This window comes from Aythya fuligula, chromosome 11 (genome assembly GCF_009819795.1).
Source record: "Aythya fuligula isolate bAytFul2 chromosome 11, bAytFul2.pri, whole genome shotgun sequence".
NCBI lineage: Eukaryota > Metazoa > Chordata > Aves > Anseriformes > Anatidae > Aythya > Aythya fuligula.
Genome location: NC_045569.1, coordinates 4,725,043 through 4,744,182, shown reverse-complemented (window position 1 = coordinate 4,744,182; position 19,140 = coordinate 4,725,043). Strand labels below are relative to the sequence as shown.

Genomic DNA, 19,140 nt, shown 5'->3' with positions numbered 1-19,140 from the left:
TCACAGTTTAATAATTGATGCATATTTCTGCAGAATGTGACAAAGGTATTCTTTAAAACAGAGTAGAAGAGATGAATAGCCACGTCTGTGTTTTAAGAAAAGGGCATGCTCTGATTTAGGATTAGTGAATGGATTTTTTTTTTCTTATTTTATGGAAACCTTTCAAAGTTTTAACTGATGCAAACTCATTTTAGTTCTCATCTTCATTAATAGTTTTGGGGGTTCTAAATTGGAAGATTCTGTAATTAAAACATCCTAAATGTACCTACAATATAGTATATGTGCACCCAAAAACTGAAGTCTACATACAGAGCTGTGTGTAGGAGTTCTGTCCCCTTCCCAGGGAGAACTGTGTGTATCTTTCCTCCATAAAGCACACTGGGCTGCCTTCTCACTAAATGGGTATCGGAGTCCAGTGTATGTATGTTATACACACTGTTTTACCTGCAAAGCCCATGAGCTGCACAGCTAACCATGTGCACACTGTAATGGTTGCAATGGACCATGTAAAGGAAGGTAAGAAAGCAATTTATCCTTAAGAAACAAACTGTTATTTTTCTGAAAATTATAAGTTCTGCTTTGAAGTAGTTGTAGACACCATTTTTTACTCCTTTCAGTGGGAAAGAAAGTAGAGGTTAAAAGTCTCTGGCAGTAAAGTAAGGCTTGTCTTACGTTTTATGTGCCCATCTATACATTTATTTCTCTATCTTCATTACAAATGAAGAGAACTAATTTAAGTTTCATGGCTTTGTCTTCTACACGATCCTTAGCACCTTAGATCCTTAAAGGTGAAGACCTTTAAACAATCTGGGCAAACCTTCATGAAGTACTAAAATGCATTTGTGGAAAGATGGCTTCCTGTCTCCTAACTGACTTAGGAAGTCAAGTTAAAACTGCAGAGCCACCAAACTGCATCCTTTAATCAGCAGAGTAAACCTGGTGAACCTTACTGAACTCGGCAGCAAAATTGGATTGATGGGGGTAGATGAGATCCTTGCAAACATTTCACAACTAATTTTTGGATAGCTCTAATTGCTGGAAAAGTTACTTCTCCTATGGGTCAGAAGCAGGAAACTGTATCCTCCTGATTTACAGCAACAGGAAATTCACCAATGTTTTCTGCCAACTATCTGGAGCATTTCCTTCTTGCATTTTTGTTTATTCCTCATTGCCATCTACTCTGTTCATTTGTTTCTCATTTGATTTAGAGCATATTTGGAAAAGAAGCCAAAATACAAACAATTCTTACACATTAATGAGATTCTGAGGCCAAAATAGAATGTAAGGAAGGAAGAAAAAAATGTTCCTCCTCAGGGAACAAAATCTAAACTGATCAAATGCATGCTCTGGGTTTTAGTCATTTTTAAAAGGAGAAACAGCAATGCTTCTATAGTAGCTTTCATTAGAGAATTACAGCATGCTTCCTAAAAATCAATGCCTTATTCCTCTCACTCCTAAAACATTTCCTATCAGGTACCAGTCAGCTTGTTGACCAGTCAAAGGTGTAGAACCACAAAAGCGTATTGTACCTCACACTTCTCTTTCACTGGTCTTTATTTAAATCTGGATAGCTCAAGTAAAATCTCCTGGATCCTGAACAGATAAAAGCAAAGAGATCACCATGGAGTTTGTGTAATTTTTAGCTATTTTTGATTACCCAGTTTAAAATTTAAAACAACATAAAATATCCCTTTACATGGTTTTCATGTGGAAATCATATGGAAGTAGAAGTTTTGCATTCTGTATGCATAAATTTGTAACTAACTTCATGATTCGCAATGGAACATATAGCCAGGAGAGTTTTGAAGAAGACATGGCCAAAACCTACAGATAATTTATTTTTTATTCTCCCCAGCTGATCTCTCTTTGCCAAAATTCATCTGCTTTAGACTTTCTAAACAATGTGTAACTGCCAAAAGCAAACTGGTTTGTTTAAAGGCAGATAGGAGAGTTCTGGCGAGAGCATGCTTCTGTCATATCTTTGGTTTTAAGGGAAAGGCAGGCAACTTAATACTGGAAGTTATGCACAGAGATTAGAATTACAGTAAGGCAGGCTAGTATTTAATCACGGAGCAGTGACATTAAGAACAAAGATACACAGTGTTCACAAAAGCTACTTAAAAATACATATTTCTCTATATTTGTGTGACCTACTGTTTCAGGTCTCCCAGAAATCAAATTCTGGAAAATAATTTTTTGGTTTTTCTTACTAAATCAGATCATGTATGGAGACACTGCCATTTGCAAGGCTGAATGCTTTAAAACCTGTTGATGTATTATTTCTATTATGCCCACCACTGTATTTCTATTCACCTATCACAAGCCTCACATAAGCCTTCTCCTTGTTTTGGGAAATGTCATGTATGGAGGGCACAGCCTTTTAGTACAGTGAGCAAGATTTTCTCTTAGCTGTCCAACTAGCCTCATTCAGGCAAGTCTGGGCCATCATACAGAGCCCCAAACCGCCAGCCTTCTCTTTGCTTTTCACCTGTAGCCCACTTCTTTGAATGTGATTGAATACATGTGAAAACATTTAATGTCTTCTCTATTTTATCTCCTAAGGGAAGTTAACTTTGTCCATACACTCAGGTGAACTAGCTTTGCTAGTGCTCCAAAGTGGGAGTAAAAATCAGCTGCAGAAGCTTTCTCATCAGGATCAATTTTTCAAGCCTCTCTCTGCAGTAACATATGTAACCTCCTCCTGGACTTTGAACTTGAATAGCTAAGGATGACTTGTTAACTTCCTTCACAGATGTGCTCTATAGGGTTTTAGATAAATAGATAAATAAAGTGTGATAAAATAAATAAAGCATGATAAACAAATCCTGTACAAATGGGGAAACATTTTACAAGAACTAATTTGACTGGTTTTTAAAAACTTGATTAAACTAGCAATGATGCTGAGACCTGGGTGAAAAAACTTCTGGACCCCGTTGGTAGGATTCTTGCTGCTACTTTCCCATGAGCTGTACTTGTAGTCCCAGCTGAGGGCAAAGACATGTGCTGGTACATCAGTCAGAAGGAGCTGGCATAGTTAAAGGGTTTTACTTGCTTTGCCACTCCGTGTGGATGGGACAAAAATTCAGGCTTCCACATGCAGCTTTTCAGTTTTGCAGGAGCTAGCCTTATTTTCCTGGGCTGCTGTTACAGTTGTTTTCTGACAACTGTAAGAGCACCAGATTCTTTTTTTATCCTTTTTTTTTTTTTTTTTTTTTTTTTTTTTTTTATGGGAATGGAAAGCTTCTAAAACTCAGCTGATGAGGAACGGACATCAAGAAGAGAAAAAAAGACAAACTCTTTAAAATTAGGGAGGGTGTTCCACAGACTAACATTTTTGAGGGAATTTTTGCCAATTAAAACAAGAAAATGAAACGAAATATCTTTAATAATAGGACCAGAAAAGAGAAGTTGCAGATCATGGAAGTTCCTTTCAGGTTCTGTAAGGAAACATGTCGTACAGTTAGGTTATGGCAGTCACTGTGTGTTAATGCAACAAATCAATGGCACAAAATTGGCAGTAGTGGGTGTGTCAGTTGCAGAAACTGAAGGGAGAGAATTTATTATCCAAACACTCCCTACTCCCTGCCTTAGCTTTGGAAATCATGGCTTTCACACAGCAGATTTTTACTTGAAGGAAGAAGAAGAAAAAAAGAAAAAACAAATACTTCACTCAGAAACATTCACATTTAGGTTTGCTGTGTAAATCCTTTGAGGGTAGTTAATCTGTAGTAAAATCTTGCAGCAGAGGGTGGGACTGCCCTATACCTTCCCATTTGGAATTTCCTTTGTTATTTGATATGTAAGCCTCGTTCATGCATAATCATTTAAAACATAAGACTGGAGATTTTCTGGATTAATTTATAGACTAAACTTGTTCTCAGCTCTGTTTGTTTGCAAAGCAGAGAAGCAAATTAGATTGTCAAATGAAAATTACTTAGAAATAAGGAAAGTATTTGCAGAGTATATGCATATTTCTCTATGCATAATGTAATTGAACAAACTTCGCTGGGATAAAATATGAACAGACAGAAAACTTATTTTAGTACAGTGGGTTTGAAAGGCAGCCATTTATGGGGCTCAGTTAAACAGTTTACCTAGGAGTGGAACATTTTGAAATCGGTTTAGTTTAGTTTTAGTTTACATAAAGGGGAAAATGTTCAGTACTTAGCACAATGTACATCATTTTGGTATTTCCAAGATGCTGTCAGTTTACTTTGAAAAGACCTCCTCAGACATCAAATGTGGTTTGCTGAGGAGCTGAGTTTATTTCACACATTGATATGAAAGTGGAAAATTTTCTTGTGCACCACCACCAAAAAACATGTGTTTCATTGTGCTATTTAAAGGAATCATTTAAGAGACACTCAATTATTTGATCTTGTAGATGGAGGAAGTGCAGTTTTTTACTACTCCATTGGAGTACATAAGCAACTCTTTAAATTTTGAATTCCTAGTTATTTCCAGAATTGTATCTTGTTGAAAAAATGTACAAGTTGTACAGGTAAAACATGTAAAAAGTTTGATCACCTTTTTGGCTTTCTAGGGATTCCATTTCAGCAAATAATTTGTTCTTCTATTGAATATCTTGTGAAAGAAACTGACTTGGTAGAGGGAAAACTATTTTCCAATACTGTATCTGTGGAATAAATATGACATGACTACATATTTCACACAACCAGTATTCCTTGGTGTGTGATTAAAGCCTGGTTTGCAGCTAATTGTACATTCAGTGCCTGGTGTCTCTGGGAGATGGTGAGCAACTGTAGTGGTTTGGCCTCTTACTGATAGTGGCATCTGCTGTTCTGTAGCTGAACTATTGGATGGGAAACCTTTCTAGTACAATTGCCAGTGGAAGCCAACCTAAGCTAGTGGGCAGTTCTGTGTCTCATTACCAGTTCTCTTCAATTTTTTCTTACTTTTATTCCAAATATAAAAATGTCCCAGAGCTACATTGCTTCACAAGGGATGTTCTGTTCATTGTGGAAGTAATGCCTAACTATGCCTAGCTTTTCCTAACTAATTACTTGGTTTGTTAAAAATAAGATTGGAAACGTCAATCAAACGTGTCTTTTCTCCCATACACTGTATATTTACTTGTGGTTTTCTTTACATGGTTAGTATAATATAATTGCTTGTAATTGCTAAATTCAATTATATATACGTATCTTTCAGCAAGCTGCACATTTTTTCATTTTCATGGTCTAGAGATGAAATGACAAATGTGTTTTCAAAGAAAAGAAAACGAAGATTAAGAAAGAAAGAAGCAACAACAACAACAAACAGTCTAGCACATGAATTGCTTATCTCCCAGGCATGTTTGCTTTTTAAATGTCAACAGTTTGATGCTGCCCAGAACAGTGGAATGTGAGACTTTCCCACTGAAGGAGGTGAATGACCAAACTATATGAGCACAAAGAGTCATGATAAATGGAATTTATCCTGCATGATTTATGGGTCATATGCATACCATCTCCAAATATGTGACATACACTCAGCATATCACTAAATAATACAAGCTTTCATAATTTAGCAGTGAAAAGTTGAGAAAGATGAATATTAGTTACTGGCCACCTTTGCTGCTAAAAAACATAGTAAAGAACTTACAGTTGAAACATGGAGGGCAACAATTAGTGGCCGTTACAATTATTTGTAGAAGATTTACCCGAGTCTTTGGAAACTACCTGTTTTCTACTTTATTGTGCTCTCATACTCTGTCAGCAACCTATATGGAAAAGTTCCAGGATGCACTATGCACTATTTTGCTACCAGTATCAGCAGCACTCAATGCCAGTAGCCCTCAGATCTTCCTCACCTCATCCTTTTAACCAGTGTAAGAATTCACCTGGCTAACAGCTTGAACAGTCAGAGGGGAAACTCACAGAACAATTCGCAGGCTGAAACATATCTGCTCCCTGAAAAGCTTCTTGTTGAAATTATCACCTCTCAGATGCATTAACTGGTATGGCAAAAGATGAATAAAATTAAAATTGAAAGAATTAACAGATAGGGAGAAGGAAGGAAAACTAAACAAGCTATTAAAAACCTATAAGAAATTTTCTTTCCTAATCATTCAGGTTCACTCATTTGTGATTATGAAGGACAGGTACTATTTGTACTGTATTTAGAGGTATGAAACCATAAGATTATTTGCTACAATTGAATTACAAGTGAAAATAATTGATTATAATCAATTGATTATATAATTGATTATATAATTGATTATGCATTCATCTATTTTCCATGGTTGTTTCACTGCACATTTCATTGTAAAGGGTGGAGGATGGACTAGTGAACACCTGTTATATCTTCTGCTCCCCAGTGTTCTGCAGAATGTGGTGACGGGGTCCGTACACGTTCAGTGGTTTGCATGACCAACCATGTCAGCAGTTTGCCTCTGGAAGGCTGCGGCAATAACAGACCCTCTGAAACAACTCCGTGTAACAATGGACCCTGTGCTGGTAAAGTGGAGTGGTTTGCTGGGAGCTGGACACAGGTAAGATCTACATCTAACATGTGTTTGTTTTCTATTGGCATTTTAATCCTTTCCACATGAGGAAGATCTGTACCATAAGGTATTTCTGCATCTCTGTGGAGTGTTTGGATAAGTGTTTTGTTTGTTTGTTTGTTTGTTTTTTCTTCTGTATTTTACTGAGCTAATGTTCAATGTTTCAAGATGGTTCTTTCCTCTATACCTTAATTTTTGTTTCTCATCTACTGACCCAGTATATTAACAAAATGAGAGACATCAGAAAGCTGCCTAGCATATTCAAAGGAATGCAAAAGTAAGAGATTTACACCTATTAAGTTAGATCGTTTGTGATGCATACCTGTGGGATGTGTATAGGCAATAGCCAAAAGATGCACAATAAGACAAAAGCAGTGGCTAAAACCAAAAGTTGGCTTCTGTTTTGCTGAGCTGGTTTATCATGATAGGTGAAAAGAATTAGTGGCCAGTGTCCTGGTGCTCTTTCTTTACGGTAAATTATTTCCTTCATCCACATCTCAATGTTCTTTCTCATTCTTACTAAACATTTCTGCTGTCAGGAGCAAAGGAATTTCAGAAGCTGTCAGCTGGTGCCCAGTCATTTATGTCCCTCTAATTTAAGTAGGCTCTAATGTAGCCCAGAGAGCCTTTTGGACTGCTGATACCAGCATTTCTTCAGGTTGTTAGGGAAAAGTCTCTTGGCTGTGCTGTTAACTCACTGCATTTCAGATTCCAGCTGGTAAGGAGTTGGAAATTAAACTGGTACAGCTGAGATGGAGATTACATGCAAATGCTTCCAAGTGTAAGTGATAATTATTTGTATTGTATGAGAGTAATAATAATTTCAGATTTAAAACATACTTTGCTGCAGTTTTAATAACTGGTAAAGTCTGGGCCTTGTTAGTGACACTGCTCCATGCAGGTGAATAGGAACTTCGTACCCTATTACCATAGAGAGAAATGTACAATAAGGTTGTCCTAACTCTCCCCATGCTGTACTCAATAAGAAAGTTTCTTTCCTTTACAATTTCCTGTTCTTTTAAGCCTAATTCACCTTCTTTCTTTGTATGAAATTGCATTCTGTTTGATGCATACCAGTTATACAAAGTGTTCACTGTATAGTATGTGAAAGAATTGCCTGACAACGTCTGTTCTACCAGACAAATCCTGACTTTAAATACCATAATGAAAGCAGACCGCCGGTAGACCAGAGCAGGGAGCATTGGTGAATGACATTTAGCATTGTGCTCCATTAGAGCTGAGGCTAAATGTTAAGATAGTGTCTGTTGGAAGAAGCGCTAAAAGAGAGCAGTGACAGAGATGTTCAGTGTTAAAGAAAATGGAGTTACATTACTTACTGTAGAATTTATTTAGGTGCAGTCATCTCTAGGTTTTTCATTCTGGTAAAGGGATCATAAATTCCACACAAAGTATTAAAAATAGTAATAATAACACTTGATTGTTTTAGGTTAGAATATGCCTTTGAAAATCATGGCCCTTTATGCAACATAGAAATCAACGTATCACCAGAATAGTCTTCTGAAAAAAAAATGTTTTAAAAGTGCCACTAACAATCTTATGTGTGCATTTAACCTTTAAATGGGCAATAAGAGTCTGTGAGAGTAAAATTTGCTTTTTGGAATTGGAACCAATGCAGCATCACATCGATATTTGCAAACACAAAAAGAACACCCTGGCAGATCAAGGCATTTTCTAAAAACCACACCATGCGGGGATTTGTAAAACTGCAGAACTGTGCTCTAGCCTTATAACCTCAAAGGTTCAGTGCATGCAATCCTGCTTCGGTCAGAAGCAGTAACACTGTATATGGAGAAAGTAAGTTACACTTCTCCTTTTATTAGAAAAAAAGCACAATTATAGTCATATCTCTTATTTTTAACAATAATTAGGAAAGCATTTTTAGTCTTCTGTACCATTTGGAATAAAAATGAATAGAAGTACAGTTTTAACCACTGTAAGCATTTTTAAGATTTGTAATTAAATGTATAATACCCAAAACATATAGTCATTATTCACTTGATGAATTAAGTTATTACTATATCCTGTAGCATTTTCTTGTACTGGTTCCTAACTGGCACTTCTGGGTACTATGGTAGCACTACATAAATATAATAACAACCCAAGCATTATCTAGGCTTCTATTCTGGGTCTGAGGGATAAAAACCCTATGGCAGGTACCAAAGGAATGTTTTACCCTTTGCCCTTCTCCTTAAGTCATACATATGCCAGAGACAGAAGGAAAGATATCATTAACGTTACTGAGGAAAGAGCCTATTAAAAGAAGGAAATAAATTTTGTTTGAAGGTGTCTTAATATGTATCCAAAAATAGCAAATAAACAATGCTTTATAAATTTAGGTGATGAATATTAATTTAAAGGGCAAGTATATGCGTTTGTATGCGTGAATGTTCTTTTATTTCAGGAACAAATAACATGGACAAATAAGTTAGTTCAGAACCAAGTTGAAGAACCTAAGTAGAATAACAAATTTCACCGTTTTTTTTTCTTCTCTGATACAGTGCTCTACTGAATGTGGCAGTGGAACTCAACAGAGAGAAGTAATTTGTGTTAGGAAAACTGAAGGCCATTTCGATGTTTTGAACCCCTATGAATGTTCATATTTGGAAAGACCTCCCAGCCAGCAATCCTGCTACCTCAAACCATGTGGATCTAAGTGGTTTCATACAGAATGGAGCACAGTAAGTCTACCATGCTTTTCTAAATCTGGTTTTGTTTGATGCATCCTTTTCTATGTATATTGAAAGGGAACGCCATTTGGATAAAACTGTTGATCATGAAATAAGGCTTAATCTTTCACAGGAATGATACTGAAAAGAAAGCATACTCTTCAGCAGCCAGTGGAGTTTATGCTTCATCTTGAGTTTCCTTAGTCAGGAACCTTTGGGAAATTCTTCATTCAAGTGACACAAAACATAGAAATTTTATTGTTTTCCATGCTTGGTTATTTGACTATTCCAATGGCAGCACTCAAAAGTAGAAAAGAAAGTAGAATGTTTTTAACAAAAACAAGTCAGCTGAAGAAAAAACAGATTTTTCTTCCCTATTTTGCAGGTGTGTATAGATAGTTATTTGAAAAACAAAGATCCAAATTATGCTCATGATAAAACCATGTAGATTGAAGTATCTCCTTTGATGTTGCTGGAAATTCTTTGAATTCCTTATTGTTAGTTTAGTTCAAATGACTTTCATTAGGAAACGCATTTTCAAATGTGAACCTGCTAGTGTGTAACCACAAAAGATCCAGGCGTGCATCCACAGGATACAGCAGATAGATTCTTTCTGAAAGTGAAAATATATATGCTCTCTTTTTCACGCATGGAAGAAAGAAACTGCTAAAAATCAGAATCTGATAGAATAGAATAGAGTCTGATAGGATCTCATATCTTCAGCAGACTTCTTATATGATCCAGAATAAATGGCACAGTCCCTTCAGTCATGGAGATTTAATGATTGGCTAATGCAAAATGCTGGGTTTTGTATATAGTATGTTGTATGTAACTTCTAAATTCTGTCTTGGTTCCATTTAAAGTGCTTAAGATCTCTACGGATCTGAATGGAAGGTTTTATTGTTAGATACCGGATAATCACAGTATTCTATACAGGCATGTAATGAGTAATCATATTTAAAACAAAACAAAACAAAACACACTAAGTGTTCTATTACTGTTTCTGTAGGTCTGTGTCTTCTAAACTGCAGAAGTGTTGTACTCCAAAATCAAAGAACAATTTAAGACTGTATTATAGGGAATATTTTAGTTTGCTAAAATATCTGTTTTTATGTTAGTGATAAGTTGTTTTTATAATGTTAGGGGAAAAACATATGCCAAAGAAAAAGTCTGAAAACATTCTGATTACTTTGGGGCTATTAAAGTTTCAATAATTATAAATGATCCATGTTTAATGAAGCTTGTGAGCATTTAGGTCAAACTGGACACTGAGCCAAAACTGAAAGACCTCACTCAGGCAAAATTTTTAAAGTCAACAGGGGATTTGCTTCAATGTTAATCTGTGTAATAATTGACTTTGAAAACACCAGGACAAGCAAATACAAAAGTCTTTGGCTTCAGAACAGATTTTGAAGTAACACAGAAATATTTTCTTCAGAAATTAAAGGAAACCTATAATGCTTATTAAAATCACTGTGCTGAAAGAATTGGAAAATAATTGAGCACTAGACAAAAGGCAATTAAAATGATTCCTCATTGTATATAAATGGAGGTAAAAATGGCAGTGGAAACCGGTGCACTCAAGTAGTCAAGTCAAAGTTCAGTATAGGAAGTTCTTAAATAAGAAATGTGTGAACCCTGTGGAAAGAGTAGATTTGGGAGATATATATAAATAAGCAGAGGAAAACAAGACTAATTACACTAACAAGACTAACCAACAAGACAAATTAGAGAAGCAAGAAGCTGACAAGTTCAGAAAGGGAAAGATTCTTGCATGCTTTCAGTGGTAGTCCAGCATGTTTCTTTGTCCAGTTGCTCCCCCTATAGACAAGAACGTTTTTGAACCTTTAAAGGTAATTTCACCTGTATGTTAAGGAGTAGTTACAAAACAAAAAACTACAGCAGTGGTGAAGTTGATGAAAGGCTGCAGTGATTATATCTGTATCTGGGTTTCAGGTCCCTGTTGTTATCTCTATATTTGCACATTGCATGCAATCTTCATGAACTTCGACTTTTGTATTTCAGTGTTCCAAATCCTGTGAAGGAGGATTTAGAGTTCGAGAGGTACGATGTCTGTCAGACGACATGACAACCAGTACTCAGTGTGATCCACAGCTTAAACCTGAAGAAAAAGAACCATGTAACACACAAGACTGTATCCCTGAAATAGGTACGGTAGAGAAACTTTGTGTTTTAACTATGGAACTCCATCTAGTGGATAAAATCCCTAATGATCATGCACAGGTTTTAGAGTTTATTTTCTTTCTAAAGTCCAGAGGTTTGTTTTTATACAAACTATGGCTCTTTTCTGTGATATGAAAGTAGGTTTTCACTTCTGATTTAAAATATTTTCCTTGAAGCACTGAAGAAAGTGGCTTGCTTTTGAAGTTGCTGAGAATGTGAGAAATCCGCTTCTGTGAAAACGATCAATAGAGCTGTTTTTAAGCAGCCTCCTTGCATTCTGAAATGTTTCTCTCGGCAGAGTCTTTGAAAAACAACAACAAAAAGATCATGCATCATATACTGTGTTTGGTAACAGCTCCTATAAGAAACAATAACATTATGGATATTTAATATAAGAACATAAATAGCAAAATATCATTTTTCCTGATTATGAACTTCCAGTGTGGCTTAAACGTTTTTCCTCAAGATTTTCAAGCCTAAGACATTATGGGCAATTTAGAAATTGTATTCTATAAGTAGTATATACACACATCAAATTTTATTATCAAGCATTGAAATTAATCATTCTTCTCCTCCAGATTTAATTTTAACAGTAATGAGAATGCTAGGGAAAGGAAGATGCGAGTATTTAGAAACAGTTTGAACTCATATTCTGCAATAATTACAAATACTACAATAATGAGAATTATTTTTAACATAATTTAAGATAATTATCTTAAAAGCTGGTATACCTGTAGCATTAAAAATATTTATATTGTGCTACTGTTGTTGTTCCTTCTCTATTTAAAACAGGCTTGTACAGAACTGCTCATTTTTACATCTGATTCTAGCACTTTGATATTTTGTCTTTGTCTTAACACCTGTGTGGTGGACAGTGGTCACCTGATCATATGAAAATATTAGCTGTCACTTAAAAAGTGTTTCTAACCCTGTTGGTTGTAAAGGAAAACTTCAAAATGTGAACAGACCATATTGTAGCAGCTTAGAAAACAATGGGGAGTGTTAAGAACACCGTTTTTTGTTTTTGGTTGGTTTGGTTTTAATCTGGGTAATTTCAACCAATCACAACATTTGTAACGAAGGTGATGTTTTACTCAGCAGTGGATTATTTCAATTTAGCAGTTGAAAATTAACATGTGCAGGTTCTGGTGCCATCTGTACACTACTGCAACAGTTTAGTACCTGGGAATCTGAAAATGAAGTGGATAGAGGTACCTAGGTGGAAAATACTAGAAATTTCCCCATCATCTTTATTTAAGCCAAATTTTTCAGAAGAAAAAAAAAAAAAAAAAAAAAAAAAGAACAGTATATATGAGGATAGGTACATTTAATCTGTGTTTTTGTGATTCTTGATTGAATGTGGAAAATCTTCAATCAATTTGCATAGGTAGCCTATTTTAACCTGACAATGAATGTTTGAATAGAGGTTAAAGGGATTTTACACGGTAAAGGAAAGGGGATTGGCTGCCTGTTATTCCACTGTTATTTTCTTCAGTTTCTTTTCTCTTCCTTTTTCTCCACAGATGAGAACTGCAAAGATAAATACTACAATTGCAATGTGGTGGTTCAGGCCCGGCTTTGTGTCTACACCTATTACAAAACAGCCTGTTGTGCATCCTGTACACGTGTGGCAAACAGACAATCAGGGTTTCTGGGACGCAGATAACAAATACTCTTCTCAACGCAGCAATGTCAGTCTTCAGATGGAGCTTGAACAGTGTTACTGTTTTGCCTACAGCAGGTTTTAGCTTCTTAAAGAGATGGTTTTTATATTGCTGTGTACATCAAGGCACCAGACCATTTCAGTTACAATTACTGTGCAGTTATGTCTTTTTAAAAATTGTTTGTTGTAAAACCATGATCTTTTTAAAGCATTAATTTTTAATGATAACATTCTTTGCACCTGCTCATCGGATAATTATTTAAAAAATATACCAGCCTTACTGTTGTGAAATTATTGTTAAAAAAAAAATCAGTCATAGGCAATTACTGGAGATATTTTACCAATGTGGATGCAACTGCTGCGTTATTTTCTGAGTTCTTAACTCTTACATGATATTTTGGACTGCCTTAAAGTAATAGACCAAATCAATGAAACATGCACGTGACAAGAACTATTTTACAGAGAAACTAGGCCCTTGAAGACTCATTCATGTTCAGTTTCTTAGCACTCTAATGTATATTTTTAATTACTTCAATCCATTCATAATAAATTATAGTAATGGTTAAACTTTTTCAATTATACTTTTAGCTAACTTCCCGTCCTCAGATGGCAAATATATGCACACTTGACTGCCAAAATGTGCCTTCATATTTAATTCATAAACTCTTGAAATTATACTATTCTACTGTATGTTTTTTAAAATACATTACCTACCAGAGTGCCACTAGTGCCTAACCAATTAAGCCTTTAATAACTGCAGCTGTCAGTGAGATTTACCAGGAAGTTGAGGAGACTTTGCTCATACTTAAAAAGAAATACACAGAGTGATTGTTTCCAACTGGCAAGGTCTCTTTCCTGTAGGGCAGTTTTTCAGTGAACTGATATCTTGCCTGATGTCTTGTCTCTGCCCTATTTTTTAACAGCTACCATACAAAAGTATTGTGTCCAGACCTTGTCTGGAGACATCACTAGTTTCTGAAGCAACCACCAACAGATGCAGGCCTCTCTGCTTTATAGTAGTCTGTTATTCCTGGTGTCAGTAGTCTTTGTGAGTGGAGTAGCCAAGTATTTATAAGGAGATCTTACCTGTTGATGTTCTTCAGGTTTTGATCACTTACTACAACATACTTGTCATTTTTGCTTCATTCCATGTTTCATCCATCAGATCTTTTAATACCACTCCCTTTATGCTACTCAAGAATAGCTTTTCTTAGACCTAAAGTTAAGTGGTGATTTTTCATTTCTGCAATTACTAGACTCAGCCTTAGGATGTGCTGAAGGTAAATAGATCACGTTGTGCAAGGCAAAAGAAAGCTTTTGCATTATCTGCACATTCTCTAGCTTTTACCTGTGAGGTCTTTCAAATGTGTAAATAAGGCTGAGGGAAGAAAGAAACACCTCTGCTCATTCAACTGTTTATTACAGCATATTTCTTTTAAATTAATGATATCCAACTGTGCATCTATTTCTAAGGTGCCTGCTGCCTGAATTGAAAAACAGCTTTAATAATGTATGTTAAGCCACTCCCAGTGATGCAGTAGTAGAGTGATTAATGTGTCCTGATAATGATTAGGGGCATGTTTGAACCTCATTCTGGATTTGTACTAGAGCTCATCCCAGATGATCCATCTGTAAATGTTCATCTGTTTTTATTTTGTTCTTACTGCTTGGGTGGAGACAACGTGGAAGAGAGACTGGGCCACTGGGAGGCAAAGGTTTCTGGGCATGCTATTTACTAGTCACACCAGTTCATGTACTGGAAGCTACAGGCACAGAAAGGTAGAACACCTCCAGTCTAAAAGCTGCCTTGGACTGAGACAAACCTTAGATTTTTTGATTCAGTCACTTAGGAAGAATGTATTTCAGCCATGATGAACTGTAATGTTTGGCTAAATGAAATTAACAAGTGTTTCCCCTAAACTTTGAAGTATTTGTGATTTTAAACCATTAATGTTATTGGCTGTTTCTGTATACTGTGGTTTGGGCTTTTTCACTGTAATTAATTGATGTAAGCCCTTTAGAAACAGACATGCTAATTAGAAAACCTTCGATTTAAGTTCACAAAGCTTTTGCAGTCCTATTTCCTTGGATTATGAAAATTTATTCATGAAGGTAATTTAAAAATTTGTGGTCATATTTTATATTCATTAAGATTCTTGACCAAAGACTGATACAGAGAAAGTACAGCATAAACAACTCTGGAATCCAGTATTTGTAAATACAGATTTTCATCTCAAAGTCTCATTGCAGCAAATCTTCACATAGAGTGCATAATTTTTGCTGTTATCTCTTTTGTGCCAAGGAAGTGTGTCTTGTGAGCTACAGTGAAATACTTGTACTGAAAACCACGAGGAGAATGAAATACAGAGAAGTAATCAGGTTTGCAAACAATTCGCAGACAATCTGCTTGCACACACTCTTGGCTGTGAGACAGCAAGTTAGCAAGGAGACAGGTGATCCTGGTCTTCCATAAAATCTGTTGTTATGCTCTGGAATATATGGCGATTGGGTTATTTTACAAGGATTATCATCATGTAGGCTTCATTAAGCTGCCATTTAAGTAAGCAATTCATGGGAGCTAAATAAGAATCTATGCATACATGTAGTGCTATAACCCTGTATTACTCCTAAGCTGTACAGCCTTGTGAATTTAATGCAGTGAATTATGTTTATAGAAACTATATATTTCTTTTTAGTAAAAGGACAGGTTTCAGATGTATCAGTTAGAAAAAGATTGCATCACCTAACTGAACATCTGGTGATATGGAAACTACTAAAGTCTTGCTGAACTTAATCATTTATCATCTCTTCTCATGTTTCAGCATAATCAAAATACTTGCTCCTGAAATATGAACTAATGAACCCTTCTTTCAGCACTTTGATGTAGAAGAACTAATATTACCTACACAAAGTAAGTGCTATGCTAGTATTTCACTGTCACACAAAGTGCACTTTTGAAATTGTGACTATACCATTTGTTTTAATAGAGCAATATACCAATTTAGGATGATGTCTACAGAGGCCCTGATTTTAATTCCATGATTTTACTGTAAATCAGAGGTGGTATTTGCCTATGTCTCAGTCCTAGAACATGCCAGTGGTCACCACTGAGGGAGGAAGGTGGAAGCAGCAAATGGCCAGCAGAACCTCTGTATGTAAATTGAGAGTAAAATGTGCTCTCTGTGGCTTTTCTTTCCAGTTCATCTCCGTCCTGCAGTCCCTCTCTTACGCTGACAAAGTGTTCTTCTCCTATCTCACCTCCATCCCTTTGTGCTTTGGATGCCAATTTTAAATTTTGCCTGCATTACTGAAAATCCTCAGTGGTTTGGTTAAGAATCTGTTAGAAATAAGCCCAGCTATGAAGGGAGCTATATTCCTGCCAGTTCAGTGATTTTTGTGTGTTCTTCTTGGCTAATTTTAAATGCATGATATTAAAATAACTACTGAAAGAGTTCCTGTTCAATGAACCTATGATTACACAACTATTGAAGTATGTATTGGCCCTTTAGTCTCAAATCTCACATATATTTAAAAACAAAACAAACAAAGTAAAAAACTTTACACTCAAAAAGTAAAAGTTTGTTACCTGGTTTTCTTGAGATCTACACTTAGTGTCTGACTAATCTCTTTCTTAGAGCCATTTGGTGTATTAGGCAGATTATTTATGTGCATGTCTGTATTTGGAACACAAAACATGACATTTTGAACACTGAAAGTAAACTTCCTTTGTTCTTAGCATCAGTTACAGAATATGTTTGTGGGAGCTATATTACCTATTGTTTAGAAAATATATTAAAATTGTACCTCCTAATATCTCAAATGAAAAATCATCCAGTAATTGTTTTTAGTATAATTTAAAGGAAACCTCTCAGCATTATAATATCTTAATAGGGTGGGTAAAATTCAGACCTAGTGAAGGAAGAAAATTTCATTTAAGAGAACTCACACCAGACCTGAACTTGGCTCTTTACTTATCAGCTTTTAGCAACAAAAAGTTACAAATGCAAGTTCCTAATCTTCTTTAACGCCATTTACTTTAATGGATTACAAAACAAACTACCACTATATTTGGAGAGAAGGGGAGCTTAATTTTGAGCAATCAGTGACCTCACAGTGACAGTCCATCATTGCTGCTTGCCCAGAACTATTTCGTCTATGTTGTGTTTGGGTCTCTGAGACCTAGTCTTGCAATGGCCTTGGCAGGGTGGGCGCATACAAGCTTGTGAACCCCACATTGAAGTCGCTTGGGCTCCACTTGGAGGATCAGGAGGGACTGGAGCCTTAACACTAAGGATATTTAAACCTGACAAAAAGTGACAGAAAAAAAAAAAAAAGAAAAAAAAAACTTTTATATATAAAAAAATGTCTACATGACCCTAATAATTGATTTTGGCAGAAGGATATACTTTATTATAACTTATTTTGTTGTTATTTGTAAATACAAGATGTTTATGGGAAATATGTATTCTGAGCTGTGTGTATGGAACAAGCCACTGCACCAAAATAATTCAAATATTTAGAATAGGCAGATTTTTATTAAAAGGGACCTAATATGTATTTATTTACATATACCATTCACATTTTGTCCAGCTCTTTCATTATACTAACCCAGCTTTTATGGAATTTTATAGCACAAGTATTACATATATATTTTTGTATATATGTCATACTGTAAATCCGTAATATAATTTTCTAAACTTTCTGATTAGCCAGTTCCTTGAGTGAATTAAAGGAGGAGTAGAAGCAAATTGCTTTCTGACTCGTTCAGGAATATGTATCCATAGCAATGCACCTGAACCAGAACTGTACAGCATCCTTTTCATATTGTATGCATTTTCTCTTTGATGAAAAAATGTTAACTATTTTTGTTTATGACTAATTTATTTTTTATTATTTGGAAAAATAAAGTAATTCAAGATGAATTTATGTGACATGGTTTATTTATTATCTGGTTGATTTGTTTGATTTCTTCCACGGTCATTGTTTCTGGAGAATTAAGCACAAGTATCAACAAAGGTATAATGCACTAAAGGAATCCTCGCTCATGTACTGAGGATTACAACCATGCTGCAAAAAGGTTCATAACCAGAACTTTATTAGAGCTTTGCAAAAGGGATTGCAACATCCTGATAGACTGTCCCTAATGGTAATCACGTATATTAGAAATGGGAAAGAAGGCCGTTGCCTTCTTTGGTGTTTTGCCTTGGTGTTTTGGGAGCTCCTATGCAATTTCTTGCAGGTTTCGTCCCAGTGTATTCTCAACCGTATTGTGTGTTTGTAGCATAAGGCTCTGTCACTTCCATGTCTAGACTCATAGTGGTTTACCAGTAAAAAATTATCAATGTGACTGCAAAATTATCCAAGCGTGGATGCAGCTTAGGTGTGTTCATACCATACATAAGACAATGTTATACACTGTAAAACTAGTATCCTGGGTTCTGAGGGAACGTGCAGTTGAATGTGTAGGTAGAATTTCTGTTGGTAGCTGCTCAAAGATCATAGTTTTTTCCTTCCTATTTGGCATAACCAGACTGGTAGTATAGACACCTCATCACAGATTTTATTATAATTCCACTATAAATTAGTAAAATTCTAAGGGAGGAAAAACAAAATACCTCAACCTTTTTGGAGATCATCAGTTGTTTCATCTTTCTTCTTTGCTGTTGTGAGAAAATCTGTATATTTGAAGAAAAGTAGAAATTACGAGTTATTTGAGTTTGGATTTTTTTCCTGAATTCCAAATTACTAATGAATAGAAAAGGTCAAATTTGGTAGGCACATGGGATGTAGTCCTTAGTAATAAATTAAGAACTGCATGCTCTCAGCATGCCAGAGGAAGATGTAGTTTGTTTTAGAAAGCTCCATGTCCAAGCTCATTCATCAATAGATGTTATTGAGTTAGAATGTTAGGATACGCATATGCTACAGCAATACATGCTTCTGGCTAAATAAAATAATTTTCACCTTTTAATACTTCAGAGCGTTTCATAGTTTTAAGTGCAGCAATCACACATCACAGAGCAGTACAATCTGAGGGCACACCAGGAGTTTTCCCTCTGCTCGGCCTTCACTTAAACAATACAGTTTATCACTTAAACAGT

At 35.6% G+C, this 19,140-nt stretch overlaps 1 protein-coding gene across 2 annotated transcripts in view; it reads left to right on the top strand.

Moving 5' to 3' along the window:
- THSD4 (thrombospondin type 1 domain containing 4) overlaps nt 1–17,885 on the top strand; it is a 288,225-nt gene extending 270,340 nt beyond the window's left edge. For both annotated transcript variants that reach the window (XM_032195197.1, XM_032195198.1), the window contains 4 exons: nt 6,320–6,493; nt 9,025–9,204; nt 11,218–11,362; nt 12,900–17,885. In XM_032195197.1, the coding sequence (XP_032051088.1) occupies nt 6,320–6,493; nt 9,025–9,204; nt 11,218–11,362; nt 12,900–13,042 (642 nt within the window). In that variant the 3' untranslated portion in view covers nt 13,043–17,885. The remainder of the gene's footprint in view (nt 1–6,319; nt 6,494–9,024; nt 9,205–11,217; nt 11,363–12,899) is intronic.
- Nucleotides 17,886–19,140: the final 1,255 nt, after the last annotated feature.